We start from the raw sequence: 20,085 nt of genomic DNA, 5'->3' as shown, positions 1-20,085 counted from the left end.
TGTTTAGCTGGCTAGCTAGCTAACGTTACATATCTAATCAAAACACCCCAAATCAAAGCTTGCTCTTAGCTAGCTAGAGAGATAACTATGTGTAACGTTAGTGATATTTCAGAATGCCATTTCGCATCTATTGTATAGTAATGCTAAAATATTTGTATCTGGAATTTGTCTTTCAGCATCAAATAGGACACACCTGACAATCCTCCACCAGTCATACAAAGAGAATGGTCTAATGCCTCCCATCAAAAAGAGAGCTGGGCCAACCAAGCACAGGTTACACCTGAAGCATGAGGACTTACAGCTGTGTGGTTAACTTCATCAACAACTACGCAGAGATAATGCAATAGTATTTCCTGGATGCCACCCAGGACACAAACACTTTGGTGGAAATCTGCTGCCATCCCATATGACAAAAGCAGCAGTGTTGGCGTCTCTTCAAGGAATCGATGACAACACTTGGTATGTAAAGCATAAACACGTTTTGATTAATTCATTTACCTTCAACATGATTGCCACTACTTTTATTGATCTCACTTTATTTCTGTATTTTCCAGAAGCTGTTAAGTCAGCCAAGCCCTGAACAAGCAAGAGCAGCATCTCCTGCTTGGTCAGTGAGCGGTCTGTCTACCAGAAGATGTTTGCTGACTGCAAGACCTGCAGTTGTCTCTGGGGCCCCTACTGAACCAGCAAGCAAAGACATCAGGATGCATTACAGCTTTGATTTTGCTCACACAAGTAGCAACATTTCCTATTTTATACTGATTAAGGACATAGAGTGATGGATAAATAGATATACACTCATAAAAACAAAACAAAAACATGTATGTATGTGGGAGTCAGGCAAATACATTTCACTGAGCTGTGTAAAGACAGACTGACAGGGGTGAGACAATGAATTGTAGTTTATCTTACTGTCTCTTTGTTGTTTGCAGGTGCGTATCCTTCTGACCCTATGCAGCCAAGTCCCATCTACTTATTAACACCTCGCAAGTGTGGCTTGTTTGGTGTCTGCTGTGAAGGAATACCACAAGTCAACTTCTTGATCGATGAAGGCATGTCATCCAGCAAAGGCAGCAGCGCAGTCATCAACTACATGCACCATTTCTTCACCAACTACGGAGTTGGGGAAACGCGGGTCGACCTGAATTGTGATAAATGCAGTGGCCAAAACAAGAACACGTTTGTGTTCTGGTATTGTGCCTGGCGACCATGCACAAGCTCCACCACAGTTTGGACCTTCACTTCCTGATCACAGGACACACCAAGTTTGCCCCGACTGGTGCTTGGACCTCATCAAAGCCAGAGTGAACACTTTGTCTGAGATTGCTGGTGTTGTGGAGGACAGCACTGTGACAGGGTTCAACATCCCACAGCTGGTTGGACTGAAGGATGGTACGGTGCTGGTGGAAAGCTATGGCTGACAACAACACCTGACTCTGACCACAGATCAAGCAGTACCAGCACTTCAGGTGAAAATTCTTTTCATTGCATTGTATGAGGTTATTCTTCTTATATAAACTTGAGAGGTGAATTGATGTTTTGCAAGGTTGTAATCTCTTCAGATTTTTTTGTTCCCTGTTTTCCAGCTTCAATGCTCTGGAGACTGGTGTTGTTGCAATGCTGACATTCCTTCCTCCCATAGATGGTCTGCCTGTACAGCACCACCTGGACACAACCTGACAAACGTATATTTTTGAGAAGATTGGGAGTTTTGCAACTAAGGCTATGGATATCACATGCCCTGCACCGGAGTCAGAGGCAGACAGAAACAGGATCTCCGAATGTAGATGCCCTTGTTCATGCGTGGTTTGGACGGACCAGTCATCAGCACTATCTGCAGTGCCTCTATTCACGACTCTCCTAACACTCGCTCCATATGTTGCTGTTACTATTTGCTTTCTCAGCCACTTTACCCCTGATTGTATGCATAGAACTACTCTATCTCATCACTGATATTTTGCTCTTTATGCTGTACTATATGATATTATCTATATTTCTATCTTATCATTGTCATCTACTATTCTGAAAATCCAAGTAACCATTTGACTGTCCGTTACATCTTCTGTAGAGACCCATCCACTTAGCAAAATATTGATATATACAATTAATATTGACGTGTGGTCGTAACATGATTTTGTGACATACCACGTGACGTATCAAGTGTTCACCACAAAATATATGGTGCATGCATCTGTTTATGTACTGTACATGTGCACCTCACTCAGGTTGCATGGCCTTAACCTATGTACTATGTGATAAGTGCGTGTGTAACAGTATGCTAATGAACGGATGTGAAGGCATTTGGGCAGTGGTGTAAAAAATACTTTAAATACTACTCATAATTTTTGGGGTATCTGTACATTACTTTACTATTTATATTTTTGGCAACTTTTACTTCACTACATTCCAAAAGTAAATGAACTTTTTACTCCAACATTTCCCTGACACACAAAAAGTACTGTTACATTATGATGGGAAATTGTCTAATTCAAACACTTATGAAGAGAACCTCTCTGCTGCATTTGATCTGGCAGACTCACTAAACACAAATGCTTTGTTTGTAAATTATGTCTGAGTGTTGGGAGTGTGCCCCTGGCTTTCCATTAATAAAAAATACAATTGGGCCGTCTGGTTTAATAAGGAATTTGAAATTATTTTTTACTTTTGATACTAAAGTAATATTTTACTTCAGTCATTTTCTAATAAGATATCTTTACTTTTACTCAAGTATGACATTTCAGTACTTTTTCCACCACTGGATGTGGCTAGGGGTATTACTTTTCACATGACTCATGTGCTGGGTAAGCGTCATCAAATATTTATAAATATTTTTTATCTAGACACTTTCTGTTTACCTGGCATTTTTCATTATTGTAGGCCACTACTTTACCACTTGTCTAACTACACTACTCACTGTTTAGCACATGACCTCACATGTGAATCCTTAAAGAGATGGGTGTGGGTGGCTTAAGAGGGCGTGAACAATGCTGAATGGGGTAGACAAAGGAGAGCTCTCCAGTAGGTACCAAAGCATTCAAAGGCCCTTTTCTCAGAAGTAAGTTTATCAACATTCAAAGCATAGTTACTTTCCATTGTTCCTCAAAAATGCAGTGTATGATATACCATTTTGTAGCTCTGAGTCTGTACTTTTATCCAATGTAAAAACCCAATTTCAAATTTTGCTACATAATACCGAATCCAGGTGGTGAGTCACATATTGGCAAATAATGTTCAGTACTGTTGTGTGTGTGTGATTTCTCAAAGTACAGAATAAAGAATCATCATTAGCAATTAGAATACAATATCAGGATATAGCAATAAAACAATTTTACAAAGAAACGTAATAACACTGCTAAAAAAAATTAAATTGCATTGACAAAATCACGAATATTGTAACGGCCGTCCCTCGGTGAGTGAGTAGACCAAGGCGCAGCGGGTGATGAATACATAATGTTATTTGACAGACGGAAAAACACGAAACGAAATACACTTGAATGATTAACAAATAACAAAACGAACTAGACAGACCTAAACATGAACTTACATGAAACGAGGAACACATAAACAGGAACGACCGAGACGAGACAGTACCGTGTGGTGCAAAATACACAGACACAGCGACAATCACCCACAAACAAACATGAGAAAACCTACCTTATATGATCTCAATTAGAGGAAAACGCAAAACACCTGCCTCTAATTAAGAGCCATACCGGCAACCCAAAACCAACATAGAAACAGCAAACATAGACTGCCCACCCAAAACTCACGCCCTGACCATCACACACATACAAAACAACAGAAAACAGGTCAGGAACGTGACAAATATGATTATATAACGTTAAGAAAAAACGATTGATCTGTGAACTCCACAAGGGGGCAGGGCAGAACAGAGCTATGCTAAACAGGCCAAATTAAAATAAACCATGGTCATAAGGCCAGGGTAAATTCAAAAGACTAAAGCTAATACTTCTCTGACGCAATTAGCATTGTTTAACAGAGCTATAGCATAATGTAGCTAGCTACATAAGCACGATTGAGTACAACACCATAAAGGTTATGAAATTAATAACGGTACCCTGCGTGTCCCGGTTATAAGGAATACACAAAAATGTATTATGCTCCATACATACAGTGACTACAGTAGAAATGACATACAGAAACTATTATAACGTAATAAGGCACTTACTTTGATAGAAATGCACACATGTCCAAAGTTAATATCATGTAGTAATGAAAACAACAATTAAGGCGAAGCGGGCACAAGCCGGAAATGAAAAACTTTGTGCAGACTGGAGATGCGCAATGTCTGCATACTTGATCTGCGGTAATAATGGGGAATTTGTCCGGCCCAGTAATCCCTACAAACTAAATTGTCCACAAAAGTGAAATGGACGACTTTATTGTGAATAAATGAGGCGGAACACACCTCAATTCAAACTGTTGTAGAAAATCATTTGAAATTGACAAGTTGAAACAGCCACAATTGCATACAATTCAGCATTGTTCACGCCCTCTCAAGCCAGCCCCACCCAACTCTTTAAGGATTCACATGTGAGGTCATGTGGTGAACAGTGAGTAGGGGAAAAGTGGTAAAAGTAGTAGCCTACAAAAAGGAAACATTTCAGGTGAACAAAGTGTCCAGATAAAAATATTTATAAATATTAGATGACATAGTAGCAATATCAAAATAGATAGTGTTAATATAAAAAAGAACAATTGTCAATGCCAGTAGAGAAAGAAAAACGTAATACAGCATGCACAATAACAAATAATAACCATAATCAATATATAATCGAATAGGTTATAAATAGAGATGAATGATGATACTAATAATAGCGAAGATAGTGATAGCATATAGGGTAAGACTGAGCAGCAGGATACAAATAAATAGTACAGAACGTGAATAGAGGCACTGCAGATACGCTGATGGCTGGGAACTCACCCCCCAGTGATGAACTGGTCCGCCCGAACCAAGCATGAACAAGATAATCTATATTCGGAGAGCATGTTGTCACGCCCTGGCCTTAGTATTCTTTGTTTTCTTTATATTTTAGTTAGGTCAGGGTGTGACATGGGGAATGTTTGGGTTTTATCGGTTTTGGGTGGTTATATGTGTAAGGGGTGTTGGGTGTAGTGTATGGGTTTGTGTTGAGTGTATTGTTCTAGCTGTGTCTATGTTGGTGTAGTTGTCTAGGAGAGTCTATGGTTGCCTGAATGGGTTCCCAATTAGAGACAGCTGATTTCTGTTGTCTCTGATTGGGAGCCATATTTAGGGTAGCCATAGGCTTTCGTTTGATGTGGGTAATTGCTATGTTTGAACGTTTGTAGCATGTTGTGCACTACGTTTATTAGCTTCACGTTTGTTTGTTTTGTTAGTTTTGTAAGAGTGTTTTGTTTTCGGTTCTCCTTCTTCTTAATAAAAAGAAGATGGCTTATTTTCCTACTGCTGCGTTTTGGTCCGTCAATCCTCCACACGATCGTGACAGAATTACCCACCAATACAGGACCAAGCGGCATGTAAAGCGGCAACAGGACCCACCTACACAGGATTCTTGGACATGGGAGGAGATACTGGATGGTAAGGGGCCGTGGGCACAACCGGGAGAATATCGCCTTCCTCGTGAAGAGCTGGAGGCAGCTAAAGCCGAGAGGAGGCGATATGAGGCGAGCACGGAGACAAGGCTGGAAGCCCGTGAGTACAACCCAAAAATTTCTTGGGGGGGGCCTTAAAGGGAGTGTGGCGAAGTCAGGTAGGAAACCTGCGCCTACTTCCTGTACTTACCGTGGAGGAGCAGAGTACGGCAGACACCGTGTTACGCAGTAGAGCGCACGGTGTCTCCTGTACGCGTGCATAGCCCGGTTCGGTACATTCCAGCTCCACGTATCGGCCGGGCTAGACTGAGCGTTGAGCCTTATGTCATGAAGCCGGCCCAACGCATCTGGTCACCAGTGCGTCTCCTCGGGCCGGCGTACATGGCACCAGCCTTACGCATGGTGTCCCCGGTTCGCCTACATAGGCCGGTGCGGGTTATTCCACCTCCCCGCACTGGTCAGGCGACGGGGAGCATACAACCAGGTAAGGTTGGGCAGGCTCGGCGCTCAAGGGAGCCAGTACGCATGCACGGTCCGTATTTCCGGCGCCACCTCCCCGCCCCTACCCAGTACCACCAGTGCCTCCTCCACGCACTAGCCCTATGGTGCGTGTCTCCAGCCCTTTACCACCAGTGCCTAAACCACGCAACAAGCCTCCTGTGTGTCCCCGAGTCCTGTGCGTCCTGTTGCTGCTCCCCGCACTAGCCCTGAGATGCGTGTCCACAGTCCGGTACCACCAGTTCCGGCACCACGCACTAGGCCTAATGTGCGCTCCCAGGGTCAGTATGCCTGTTCCTTCTCCCCGCACTAGCCCTGAGATGCGTGTCCCCAGCCCGGTACCACCAGTTCCGGCACCACGCACCAGGCCTACAGTGCGCCTCAGCCGGCAAGAGTCTGCCGTCTGCACAGCGATGCTGAACTGCCCGTCTGCCAAGCGCCATCTGAGCCATCCGTCTACCCAGTGCCATCTGAGCCATCCGTCTACCCAGCGCCATCTGAGCCATTCCGTCGCCCCGCAGCCATTAGAGCCATCCGTCTGCCCCGAGCCATTAGAGCCGCCCGTCTGTCCCGAGCCGTCAGAGCCGTTCGTCAGTCAGGAGCCGCTAGAGCCATTCGTCAGACAGGATCTGCCAGAGCCGCCAACCAGACAGGATCTGCCAGAGCCGCCAACCAGACAGGATCTGCAGATCCGCCAGCCAGCCATGTGGCAGCCATATCCGCCAGCCAGCCATTGTGCCAGCCAGATCCGTCAGCCAGCCATGAGCAAGCCCAGATCCGTCAGCCAGCCATGAGCAGCCAGAATCCGATCCAGTCCAGCCATGAGCAGCCAGATCCGTCAGCCAGCCATGAGCAGCCCAGAGTCCGTCGCCAGCCATTAAGCCAATTACGTAGACAGACCACCAGAGCCAGCAGACTCCCACCAGCATGAGCAAGGCCAGCTCCCGTCAGCCACGCTGAAGCAGCCAAGTATCGCCAAACAGAGTCGTCGCGAGCCGCACTCACACAACGCCACAGCGAGGCACACGGGCACACCCAACCAGCCTCCGACCGCCCCACAACAGCGCGAACAAAATAAATGAACAAAATCACAACTAAACCATCGACATCAACACCCTACCTTAAACGCGTAAATAACACGAATCGAAACACTTCACGACCACTATTCCGCCACAAGGCAACATTAGACACACATTAGATATACCCCAAAGACAAACAATCCAAGCCAATAAATCAGGACAAATAAGGAGCATGGTCTCAACGCAAACACGCACAGGCAAGCACACACCCCTAGAAGCACCAACCCACGATCAACAAGAAAAATGAGAAAACCAGTACATACATCACCCAAGAGCCATAGACAACTATAATACAAAAATAAAAAAGATGAAAACACAAAAAATAACTTCGAGAATAAGATAGTGAAGGAACAAAAATCAGTAAAAGACGGAATAAATCGTCAAGGATCAGACGATTAGATTTCCAAACATCCCACTGTCACACCACTGACCATATACTAAAATAAATAAGAAAACAAAGTAATTTACTTACAACGTCGCAGCCAGCCGATGAGCTGAAGCCAGACTCCGTCAGACTCACCCATGAGCAGCCACTCCCTCACGCTCAAGCCTATGAGGCTCGGAACGTCCGGGCGCACCAAGCACACAGTCTAGGGGAGGGTCGGTGGGCGTTACCTTCCACGGGTGGCGGCTCCGGCACTGGTCTGTGGTCCCCACCCACCACAGTCACTCATCCGCCTCCTTAGTGTCCTCCAAATGACCCCCTCCACATTAACCGCCACTGAATTAAGGGGGCAGCTCCGGGGACTTAAGGGGGCAGCTCCGGACTTAAGGTCAGGTACCGGGAGTAAAGGGGCAGCACCAGGATAAGCCAGATCACGGTCAGACGCAGCCCCATGAGTGAGCCAGTCAAGTGCGCAGCGTCCAGCCACGTCCATGGCGTCGTGCCATCGGGAGTCCGGGAGCATCGGCAGCTCTAGCGCGCTCCCTCAGTCCGGGAGCTCCGTGGCTCGCGTCCCTCAGTCCAGGAGGGCTTTGTAGGCAGATGTGACGCGACGGCAGAGCTGCCCTGTCCCTCGAGTCCGATGGACGCTCGCGGCGTCCCTCACGTCCCGGGACGAGGCTTTCGCCCGTCGCCTTCACCGGGCAACCCAGCTGACAGGTTAGGGGCCCGCCCCCGACCCAGCTCCGGACCTGGACCGGCCAGCTCCCCACCGGACATCCCGCCCCGGTCTCCCCCCCCCGCTGAGGGCGGAGACTCACGGAGTCTGACGGCCGACGGCCAGCTCGACGATAACTAGGATGGGCCGAGATGCATCCGCCGCGGGACCCCAGCGCAACCCTCCCCCATCCTAGTTCGGACGCCAAGCTCTGTCGCCGGGACCTACCTTCCCTGTCCGCCCTCAGTCCGAGCTTGCCGTCCCTCAGTCCGGAGCTGCCGTCCCTCATCGACTCCGTCCCTGTAGTCCGGTGCTCTCCTTTATCCTTCGGTGCTGCCCCTTACCCTGGTATGCCTCTAGTCCGGAAGCTGCCCCTTAGATCCCGGAGTGCCCCCTTAATTTCAGTGGCGGTTAAATGTGGAGGGGCGGTCATGGAGGAAGCACTAAGAGCGGTTAGTGACGTGGTGGCGGGTGGGGACCACGACAGTGCGCGGACGGGCCACCGTGAAGGAACCCCACCCAGACCGCTGCCCTAGGACTGTGTGCTGGGTGCGCCGGTAGTTCGGCCACCTTAAGCGGGGGTTATGTCCACGCCCTGGCCTAGTTATTCTTTGTTTTCTTTATTTATTTTAGTTAAGGTCACGGGTGAAGCGGAGGGAATGTTTGGGTTTTATCGTTTTGGGTGGTATATGGTAAAGGGGTGTTGGGGTGTTAGTTTGATTGGGTTTGTGTTGAGTGAGTGTCTAGCTGTGTCCTATGTTGGTGTAGTGTGCTAGGAGGAGTCTATGTTGCCTGAATGGGTTCCAATTAGAGACAGCTGAGTTTCTGTTTGTACTCTGTTGGGAGCCATATTTAGGGTAGCCATAGGCTTTCGTTTGTTTAATGTGGGGTAATTGTCTATTGTTCTGAACGTATTGTAGCCTGTGATGTGCACTACGTTTATTAGCCTTCACGGTCGGTCGTTGTGTTAGTTTGTGTAAAGAGTGTTTTGGTTGCTTCTCGTTCTTCTTAAAAAAAGAAGATGGCTTATCTTTCCTACTGCTGCGTTTTGGCCGTCTCAATCCTCCACGACGATCGTGAGCACATGTTTCTGTCCTGCCCTTGACTTTGGTGCAGGGCATGTGATGTCCATGGCCTCTTCATTGCAAAACTCACTGATCTCCTCAAAAAAATACATTGTCTATCTGTGTCCAGTCCAGGTGGTGCTTGTACAGGCATACCATCTATGGGAGGAAGGACGTCAGCGTAGTGCAGCATCTGAAACCTGGTCCCGACAGTCCAAACGCTCCTTCGCGATAACAACCCCAAGCTCCAAAGCACCGAAGCTGTAAAACAGGAAATAACAAAAACAATTTTAGAACACATTAGAACCTTGCATAACATCAATTCACCTCCCATGTTTAGATAAGAAGAATAACCTCATACAATGCAATGGAAATTATATTCATCTGAAGTGCTGGTACTGCTTGAACTGTGGCAGCGGCCTGAAGTACAGAGTCAGGTGTTGTAGCCAGCCATAGCTTTCCACTAGCACCGTACCATCCTCCAGTCCAACCAGCTGTGGGAKGTTGACCCCTGTCACAGTGCYGKCCTTCACAACACCAGCAATCTCAGACAAAGTGTTCACTCTTTCTGAAGCGCTGCTTGATGTGGCCCGAAGCACCAGTCRGGGGCAAACTTGGTGTGGCCTGTGATCAGTAAGTGAATGTCCAGACTGTGGTGGAGCTTGTGCATGGTCCGCCAGGCACAATACCAGAGCACAAACTTGTTCTGGCCACTGCAGTTATCACAATTCAGGTCCACACGTGTTTCCCGAACTCCGTAGTTGGTGAAGGATAGTGCAGCTGCAAACAACAGCAAAAGAACATGAATATACATTCAAATTAATTGTCTCTTCCCTGTTAGTCTGTCTTTACACAGCTCAGTGAAAGGAATTTGCTTGCTTCCCATATATATATATATACTACCAGTAAAACGTTTTAGAACACCTACTCATTCAAGGGTTTTTCTTTATTTTTACTATTTACTATGAAATAACACATGTGGAATCATGTAGTTACCATCAAAGGGTTAAACAATTCAAATCTCCTCCCTAATCCACAGCTATTTAACCTTATCAGTGACCGCAAMCAGGTGATTGCCTTTTTCCTCACTCAGTAACTTCCATACCCCTAGTTCTTATCCACACTCAATTGACCTACCATATACATTCCTTATACATGTARTCATTAACTTCTAGTATAGCAAGTATTTCAAGCTAGAATCCAACACTACAGAGATCATACACGTAATGTTAGCTAGTGAGCCAGCCAGCTAACGTTAGCTAGCTGGCTAACAGTACACTTTAACTTGGAGTCTTTTATTTAGACATGTACTGTAGCTAGCTAGCAATTCAAACCGATTATCATAGCTTTCTGTCAAAATTAGAAACGTATAATATCTGAAAATGTAGCTAGACTCTTACCCGTATTAATGGAAGAACGCTTCACGGCAGACTGCAACCCCTTTCATTAAATAAGACGTCCTGTGTCGTTTCTGTTTTGTTTGTACATCTTGCTTGGCCCATTGTGTCTAATCATTCTGGTTCACACAGATCGTGTGCAATGGCAGAAAAATCTGATCTTTCTCCCTCTCTGGCATCGGATGCCATGGTTGCATACGCCCCACAAGGGTGCGTTCTCAGCCCTCTCCTGTACTCCCTGTTCACCCATGACTGCGTGGCCATGCACGCCTCCAACTCAATCATCACGTTTGCAGACGACACTACAGTGGTAGGTGTGATTACCAACAACGACGAGACGGCCTACARGGAGGTGAGGGTCCTCGGAGTGTGGTGTCAGGAAAATAACCTCACACTCAACGTCAACAAAACAAAGGAGATAATTGTGGACTTCAGGAAACAACAGAGGGAGCACCCCCCATCCACATCGACGGGACAGTAGTGGAGAAGGTGGAAAGTTTTAAGATCCTCGGCGTACACATCACGGATAAACAGACAGCGTGGTGCAACAGCGCCTCTTCAACCTCAGGAGGCTGAAGAAATTTGGCTTGTCACCAAAAACACTCACAAACTTTTACAGATGCACAATTCAGAGCATCCTGTCGGGCTGTATCACCGCCTGGGACACCAACTGCTCCGCATAGAACCCGGCTCGTCAGAGGGTAGTGAGGTCTGCACAACACATCACCGGGGGCAAACTACCTGCCCTCCAGGACACCTACACYACCTGATGTCACAGGAAGTCCAAAAAGATCATCAAGGACATCAACCACCCGAGCCACTGCCTGTTCACCCCGCTATATACAAATGGTATAGAGAGAAATAGTCCTATAATAACTACAACCTAAAACATCTTACCTGGGAATATTGAAGACTCATGTTAAAAGGAACCACCAGCTTTCATATGTTCTCATGTTCTGAGCAAGGAACTTAAACGTTAGCCTTTTTACATGGCAATATGGCACTTTTACTTTCTTCTCCAACACTTTGTTTTTGCATTATTTACACCAAATTGAACATGTTTCATTATTTATTTGAGACTAAATTGATTTTATTGATGTATTATATTAAGTTAAAATAAAAGTGTTCATTGTTCATTCAGTATTGTTGTATTTGTCATTATTACAAATATGACCAGGCTCAAAAAAATAAAGGGAACACTTTAAAACAACAACAATGTAACTCCCAAGTCCAATCACACTTCTGTGAAATCGAAACTGTCAACTTAGGAAGCAACACTGATTGCCAATAAATTTCACATGTGTTGTGCAAATGGAATAGACAACAGGTGGAAAATACTAGGCAGATTACCGAGACTACCCCCAATAAAAAGGAGTGGTTCTGCAGGTGGTGACCCACGACCACTTTCTCGATTCCATGCCGTTCCTGGCTGATGTTTGTACTTTTTGAATGCCTGGCGGTACTCTTCACTCTAGTGTAGCATGAGACGGAGTCTAACAACCCAACAAAGTGGCTCAGGTAGTGCAGCTCATCCAGGATGGCCACATCAATGCGAAGCGTGGCAGAAGGTTTGACTGTGTCTGTCAGGTAGTGTCCAGAGCCATGGAGGCGCATACCAGGAGCAGGCCAGATACATCAGGAACGTGAGCGATGGCCGTAGGAGGCAACAACAGCAGCGAGAGACGCGAGGCTACCTCCACCTTTGTGCAAGAAGGAGCACTGCCAGGAGCCCTGGCAAAATGACCACAATGTGCACTTGTCCTGCTCCAAACGGTCAGAAAACAGACTCCCATGAGGGTGGTATGAGGGCCGACCATTCCCACAGGTTGGGGTTGTGTTTACAGCCCAACACCGTGCAGGACGATTTGGCATTTGCCAGAGAAGCACCAAGATTGGCAAATTGCGCCACTGGCCCCTGTGCTCTTTCACAGATTGAAAGCAGGTTCACACTGAGCAACATTCTGTTACAGACGTGACCAAGTCGTGGAGGACGCCGCTGGGAGAACCGTTCTGCTGCCGGCAACACCTCCAGCCATGACCGGTTTGGCGGTGGGCAGTCATGGGTGGGTGTGCCTGACTCCATTAGTACCGAGATGAATCCTCAAGAACCCCTTGTGAGGACCATATGCTGGTGCGGTTGGGCCTGGAATTCCTCCTAAATGCAAGAACAATGCTAGACCCTCATGTGGGCTGGAGTGTGTCAGACAGCTTCCTGAAGAAGGACGGAGTTTGATGCGTAGTGGGACTGGGCCCCGCCCGTTCCCCGACCTGAATCAATGAGCACATTCTGGGACATTCATGTCTCGCTCCATCCACCAACGCCATGTTGCACCACAGGACTGTCCAGGAGTTGGCGGTCTGTCTATGTTCCGATGGTACTGCAAGGACGACAGCAAATACCCTCAGGAGAAGCCATCCGCTCAGCCTCATCAGGAGCATTGCCCAGGCGTGTATGTAGGGAGGTCCTACAAGGTCACGTCGAGAGGCCCCACACTGAGCCTCATTTTTGACTTGTTTTTAAGGACTTACATCAAAGTTTGGAATCAGCCTGTACGGTGTGGTTTTTCCACTTTAATTTTGAGTTGAAACTCCAAATCCAGACCCTCCATGGGTGATAAATTTTGATTTCCATGAGAATTTTGTGTGATTTTGTTGTCAGCACAGTTCAACTAGTGTAAAGAAAAGGTATATTAATAAGAATGTTTCATGTCATTCAGATCCTAGGATGTGTTATTTATGTTCCCTTTAGTTTGTTGAGCACGAGGTATAGTATAAAAATCCGTCTGATGTATCGATATCGGGCTTTGTTTGGTCTCCAATAATCGGTTAATCGGCGTTGAAAAATCATAATCGGTCGACCTCTGACAGTGTGAATCAAAATCTGGGACCGATAGACTGAAAAACTGCTTCTTTCTCAAGGCCATTCAGAATGATAACAGCCATCCACTAACATTTGAGTGGCTGCCTGCAACATAACTGACTCAAACTGCTGAGCGCGAGCTATAATAATAAAAAAGATGGATGTAATAAATGTATCACTAGTCACTTTTAACAATGCCACTTTATATAATGTTGCATACACTACATTACTCATTCTCATATGTACAGTTTGAAGTCGGAATTACATACACTTTAGCCAAATACATTTAAAAGAAAAACTTTTTTTCAGGGTTTGTTTTTCAGAAAAAAAACCAACAAAAAAATTCCTTACTTTTAATCCAAATAATCCCCCCCAAAATTCCACCTGTTTTAGGTCAGTTAGGATCACCACTTTATTTTTTTAAGAATGTGAAATGTGAAAATAACAGTAGAGAGAATGATTCATTTCAGCTTTTAATTTCTTTCAACACATCCCAGTGGCGTCAGAAGTTTACAAACGCTCAAGTTTATTCAAAACGTTTCGGGTAGCCTTCCACAAGCGTCCACAATAAGTTGGGTGAATTTTTCCCATTCCTCCTGACAGTGCTGTGTAACTGAGTCAGTTTGTAGGCCTCCTGCTCGCACACGCTTTTTTCAGTTCTTCCCACAAATTTTCTATGGGGTTGAGGTCAGGGCTTTTGTGATGGCCACTCCAATACCTTGATTTTGTTGTCCTTAAGCCATTTTGCCACAACTTTGGAAGTATGTTGGGGTCATTGTACCATTTGGAAGACCCATTTGCAACCAAGCTTTAACTTCCTGACTGATGTCTTGAGATTTGCTTCAATATATCCACATCATTTCCCATCCTCATGATGCCAGCTATTTTGTTGAAGTGCACCAGTCCCTCCGGCAGCAAAGCACCCCACGAACATGATGCTGCCACGCCCCCGTGCTCTCATGGTTGGATGGTGTTCTTCGGCTTGCAAGCCTCCCCTTTTTCGTCCAAACATAACGAGTCATTATGGCCAAACAGTTATTTTTTGTGGTTCATCAGACCAGAGGATATTTCTCCCCATGTGCAGTTGCAAACGGTAGTCTGCTTTTTTATGGCCGTTTTGGAGCAGTGGCTTTCTTCTTGCCGAGCGGCCTTTCAGGTTATGTTGTTATAGGACTCGTTTTACTGTGGCTATAGATACTTTTGTACCTGTTTCTCCAGCATCTTCACAAGGTCCTTTGCTGTTGTTTTGGGATTGATTTGGCACTTTTCGCACCAAAGTACGTTCCTCTCTTAGGAGACAGAACGCGTCTCCTTCCTGAGCGGGTATGACGGCGTGGTGGTCCGCATGGTGTTTATACTTGCGTACTATTGTTTGTACAGGATGAACGTGGTACCCTTCAGGCGTTTGGAAATTGCTCGCCAAGGATGAACCAGACTTGTGAAGTTCAAAAAAGAAAATTCTGAGGTCTTGGCTGATTTCTTTTGATTTCCCATGATGTCAAGCAAAGGAGGCACTGCGTTTGAAAGGTAGGCCTTGAAATACATCCACAGGTACACCTCCAATGACTCAAAATGATGTCAATAAGCCTATCAGAAGCTTCTAACCATGACATAATTTTCTTGGAATTTTCCAAGCTGTTTAAAGGCACAGTAAACTTAATGTATGAAACTTCTGACCCACTGGAATTGTGAAAGTGAAATAGTCTGCCTGTTGTTGGAAAAATTACTTCTGTCATGCACAAAGTAGATGTCCTAATCGACTTGCCAGAACCTATAGTTTGTTAACAAGAAATTTGTGGCAGTGGTTGAAAAACGAGTTTTAATGACTCCAACCTAAGTGTATGTAAACTTCCGACTTCAACTGTTTATACTGTACTCTATACCATCTACTGCATCTTGCCTATGCCGTTCGGCCATCGCTCATCCATATATTTATATGTGCAATATTCTTATTCATTCCTTTACACTTGTGTGTGTAGCCGATGTGAAATGCTAGCTAGTTAGCGAGGTGCGCGCTAATAGCGTTTCAATCGGTGACGTCACTCGCTCTGAGACGTTGAAAGTAGTTGTTTCCTTGCTCTGCAAGGGCCGCGGCATTTGTGGAGCGATGGGTAAACGATGCTTCGAGGGTGGCTGTTGCCTGTGTGTGCAGAGGGTCCCTGGTTTGAGCCCAGGTAGGGGTGAGGAGAGATGGACAGAAGCAATACTGTTACATGTGTAATAAGGTAGTTGTGAAATTGTTAGATTACTTGTTATATATTACTGCACGGTCGGAACTAGAAGCACAAGCATTTCGCTACATTCGCATTAACATCTGCTAACCATGTGTATGTGACCAATAAAAATTTGATGTTATAAACAGCAGGTACTACATCGTAGACCAATCAGAATTCATCTCTCATGTCCAGCCCGTTCATTATCTCAGCCAATCATGGGTAGCAGAAAGGTTTCCGTGGCTAAACCAACTAGGCTATTATTTAAAGAGTTTATTTGTTATTACAGATGGCACAATAGTTTGTAATTAAGGCACATGAAAGTTCACATGGTCTAGAAGGTATTTCTGCCCAAAAAATGCATTTTGATAAAAAACAACATTTAATACCTCTCCTGTGAAGTAGTGACATGAGACATAGCCTAATTTCCTGAAACTAGTCACATGTGCATATATTATATTCCCAAACTAGGCAAGTAGAACTATTCAAACGTGGGAGTGTGTCACGCTCAATGGGCCGAGGCCACAGACGTAATTCGAAACTAGACATTTGACTTGAGTTCTAGTTTTTTGATTTACATTTGGTTGAGTTGTCAACTAACATGAATTCAACTTGAAATCAAACAAAAATGTCACCATGTCATTGGATTTAGGTTAGAAGTTGAGTGAAAAAAATACGAAATGCCCTTATGTTGATTACTTGTTTTATTCAACGTCATCACATTGATTTCCAATGACATGGAAACAATGTTAATTCAACCAGATCAATAATGAACGCAGACAATTGCTTTTGAGGCACACAAATGAGGAGACATTGACTAGTAGGCCTATGCACTATATACAGCGTATTCGGAAAGTATTCGACCCCTTGACTTTTCCCACATTTTGTTACGTTACAGACTCGTTCCAAAAAAAAATGAATTGTTATTTTTTCCTCATCAATCTACACACAATACCCATAATGACAAAGCCAAAACAGTTTTTAGAAATTTTGGCAAATTTATAAACAAAAAAAATGGAAATATCACATTTACAAAAGACCCTTTACTCAGTACTTTGTTGAAGCACCTTTGCAGCGATTACAGCCTTGAGTGGTTTGGGAATAAACTACAAGCTTGGCACACCTGTATTTGGGGAGCTTCTCCCATTTTTCTCTTGCAGATCCTCTCAAGCTCTGTCAGGTTGGATGGGAGCGTGCTGCCACAGCTATTTTCAGGTTCTCCAGAGATGTTAGATCGGGTTCAAGTCCGGGACTTGGCTGGCCACACAAGGACATTCGGAGACTTGTCCAAAGCCACTCCTGCGTTGTCTTGGCTGTGAGCTTAGTCATTGTCCTGTTGGAAGGTGAACCTTAGCCCCAGTCTGAGGTCCTGAGTGCTCTTGAGCAGGTTTTCATCAAGAATCTCTTTGTACTTTGCTCCGTTCATCTCTCCCAGTCCCTGCCGCTGAAAAACATCCCCACACGATGATGCCTGCCACCACCATGCTTCACCGTAGGAGTGTGGACGCTTGGCATTCAGGCCAAAGAGTTCAATCTGGTTTCATTAGACCAGAGAATCTTGTTTCTCCTGGTCTGCGAGTCCATTAGGTGTCTTTTGGCAAACTCCAAGCGGGCTGTCATGTGCCTTTTACTGAGGAGTGGCTTCCATCTGACCACTCTACCATAAAGGCTGTTTGGTGGAGTGCTGCAGAGATGGTTGTCCTTCTGTAAAGTTCTCCCATCTCCACAGACGAACTCTGAGCTCTTCAGAGGGACCATGGGGTTCTTGGTCACCTCTCTGACCAAGGCCCTTCTCTCCCGATTGCTCAGTTTGGCCGGGCGGCCAGCTCTCGGATGAGTCTTGGTGGTTCCAAACTTTTCCATTTAAGAATGATGGAGGCTGCTGTTTTTGGGGACTTTCAATGCTGCAGACATTTTCTGCTACCCTTCCCCAGATCTGTGCCTCAACACAAKCCTGTCTCGGAGCTGTATGGACAATTCCTTCGACCTCATGGCTTGGTCTTTGCTATGGCATTGACTGTCAACTGTGGGGCCTTATATAGACAGTTGTGTGCCTTTCCAAATCATGTACAATCAAGTTGTAGAAACATTTTAAGGATGGGCAATGGAAACAGGACGCACCTAAGCTCAATTTCGAGTGGTCTAAATTACTATGTAAATAAGGTATTTCTGTTTTTTATATTGAATACATTTGCAAAACTTTCTGAAAACCTGTTTTCACATTGCCATTATGGGGTATTGGGTGTAGATTGATGAGGAATAAAATGTATTTAATCCATTTTAGAATAAGGCTGTAACGTAACARAATTTGGAAAAAGTCAAGGGATCTGAATACTTCCCGAATGGGTAACTTTTCTGAAAGAGACAAGTGTATGAATTCACAATGCTAGGCGAAGCTAAATCAGTTGCCAAATTGAGTGACAAAGYGCATCAATCATTCTATCATTTTGATTGACTCGTTTACGTTCCTTTAATAGGCATTCAATTAAAACACAATATCACACAAAATATCAGTTAACATGATTGATTTGGCACGGTTGTCTATTGCTTATTTATTATTCAGTTTTTATCACCTATTCAGTGAGGAATGTAATCTATTTGTATTTTTGGAAATGTTCTGAATGAATATTGCTGCTATTGTCCACAAGTCCTGCGTATGTGTGTGCGYGTGTGTGYACACCCACATGTGTAATAGGCAATGTGTGTGGTGATATGCCGGTGGGTGAAATCGTGTTACGCTCGCTGTCCTTACCTGCCTGTTAGCAAATTCTGAAATACACCATAATAACTTTAGGCAATCCTGTCAAACCCAAGAATTATTACGATTTAATTATCTGTGCGAGGAAGTTTAAATGATTTACGGGGCCGAACAAACAGATGTAATACTCCTCACTTATTCTCTTGTCTGGATTGTTAACTAGTCTACTGTCGCTGTTACACGCTACTCACTATAATCTACCGTGGCTCCTTCAATCTAGTCATGGTGCTCTCATGCCCTCCTCTTTCCCCATTCACTCAGACTGAGAAACCTGCTCTTCTCTCTCTCTCCGACTCTTTCCAGGTTATGAGGGATCGGAGCTGAAGATGGAGCTTTTCTGGATTTTGGTATTTTCTATCATCTACCCATATGCGCGAGGGCAAGGAGTGTACGGTAAGAAATAATCAATCAATSAAATTGATTTATAAAGCCCTTCTTATATCAGCTGATTTCGCAAAGTGCTGTACAGAAACCCAGCCTAAAACCCCAAACAGCAAGCAATACAGGTGTAGAAGCACGGAGGCTAGGAAAAACTCCATAGAAAGGCCAGAACCTAGGAAGAAACCTAGAGAGGAACCAGGCTATGAGGGGTGGCCAGTCNTAGACCAATCAGAATTCATCTCTCATGTCCAGCCCGTTCATTATCTCAGCCAATCATGGGTAGCAGAAAGGTTTCCGTGGCTAAACCAACTAGGCTCATAATTTAAAGAGTTTATTTGTATTTACAGATGGCACAATAGTTTGTAATTAAGGCACATGAAAGTTCACATGGTCTAGAAGGTATTTCTGCCCAAAAAATGCATTTTGATAAAAAACAACATTTAAATACCTCTCCTGTGAAGTAGTGACATGAGACATATGCCTAATTTCCTGAAACTAGTCACATGTGCATATATTATATTCCCAAACTAGGCGAAGTAGACTATTCAAACGTGGGAGTGTGYCACGCTCAATGGGCCGAGGCCACAGACGTAATTCGAAACTAGACATTTGGTTGAGTTCTAGTTTTGATTTACATTTGGTTGAGTTGTCAACTAACATGAATTCAACTTGAAATCAACAAAAAATGTCACCATGTCATTGGATTTAGGTTAGAAGTTGAGTGAAAAAAATACGAAATGCCCTTATGTTGATTACTTGTTTATTCAACGTCATCACATTGATTTCCAATGACATGGAAACAATGTTAATTCAACCAGAGTGTGCAGACTTAATGAACGCAGACAATTGCTTTTGAGGCACACAAATGAGTGAGACATTGACTAGTAGGCCTATGCACTATATACAGCGTATTCGGAAAGTATTCRGACCCCTTGACTTTTCCCACATTTTGTTACGTTACAGACTCGTTCCAAAAAAAAWKKAATTGTTATTTTTTCCTCATCAATCTACACACAATACCCCATAATGACAAAGCCAAAACAGGTTTTTAGAAATTTTGGCAAATTTATAAACAAAAAAAATGGAAATATCACATTTACAAAAGACCCTTTACTCAGTACTTTGTTGAAGCACCTTTGG

At 44.7% G+C, this 20,085-nt stretch overlaps 1 protein-coding gene across 1 annotated transcript in view; it reads left to right on the top strand.

Annotated features, from left to right (window-relative positions):
- The window catches only part of LOC112080438 (MAM domain-containing glycosylphosphatidylinositol anchor protein 1-like), a 333,781-nt gene that overhangs the window by 14,258 nt on the left and 299,438 nt on the right, over nucleotides 1-20,085 (top strand). The window contains exon 2 of the mRNA XM_070442591.1: nucleotides 18,868-18,957. Coding sequence (XP_070298692.1) covers nucleotides 18,891-18,957 — 67 coding nt within the window. The 5' untranslated portion in view covers nucleotides 18,868-18,890. The remainder of the gene's footprint in view (nucleotides 1-18,867; nucleotides 18,958-20,085) is intronic.

This window comes from Salvelinus sp. IW2-2015, unplaced genomic scaffold (assembly GCF_002910315.2).
Source record: "Salvelinus sp. IW2-2015 unplaced genomic scaffold, ASM291031v2 Un_scaffold16326, whole genome shotgun sequence".
Lineage (NCBI taxonomy): Eukaryota > Metazoa > Chordata > Actinopteri > Salmoniformes > Salmonidae > Salvelinus > Salvelinus sp. IW2-2015.
The sequence above is the reverse complement of the archived record's forward strand: the minus strand, read 5'-3'. Positions and strand labels throughout refer to the sequence as shown.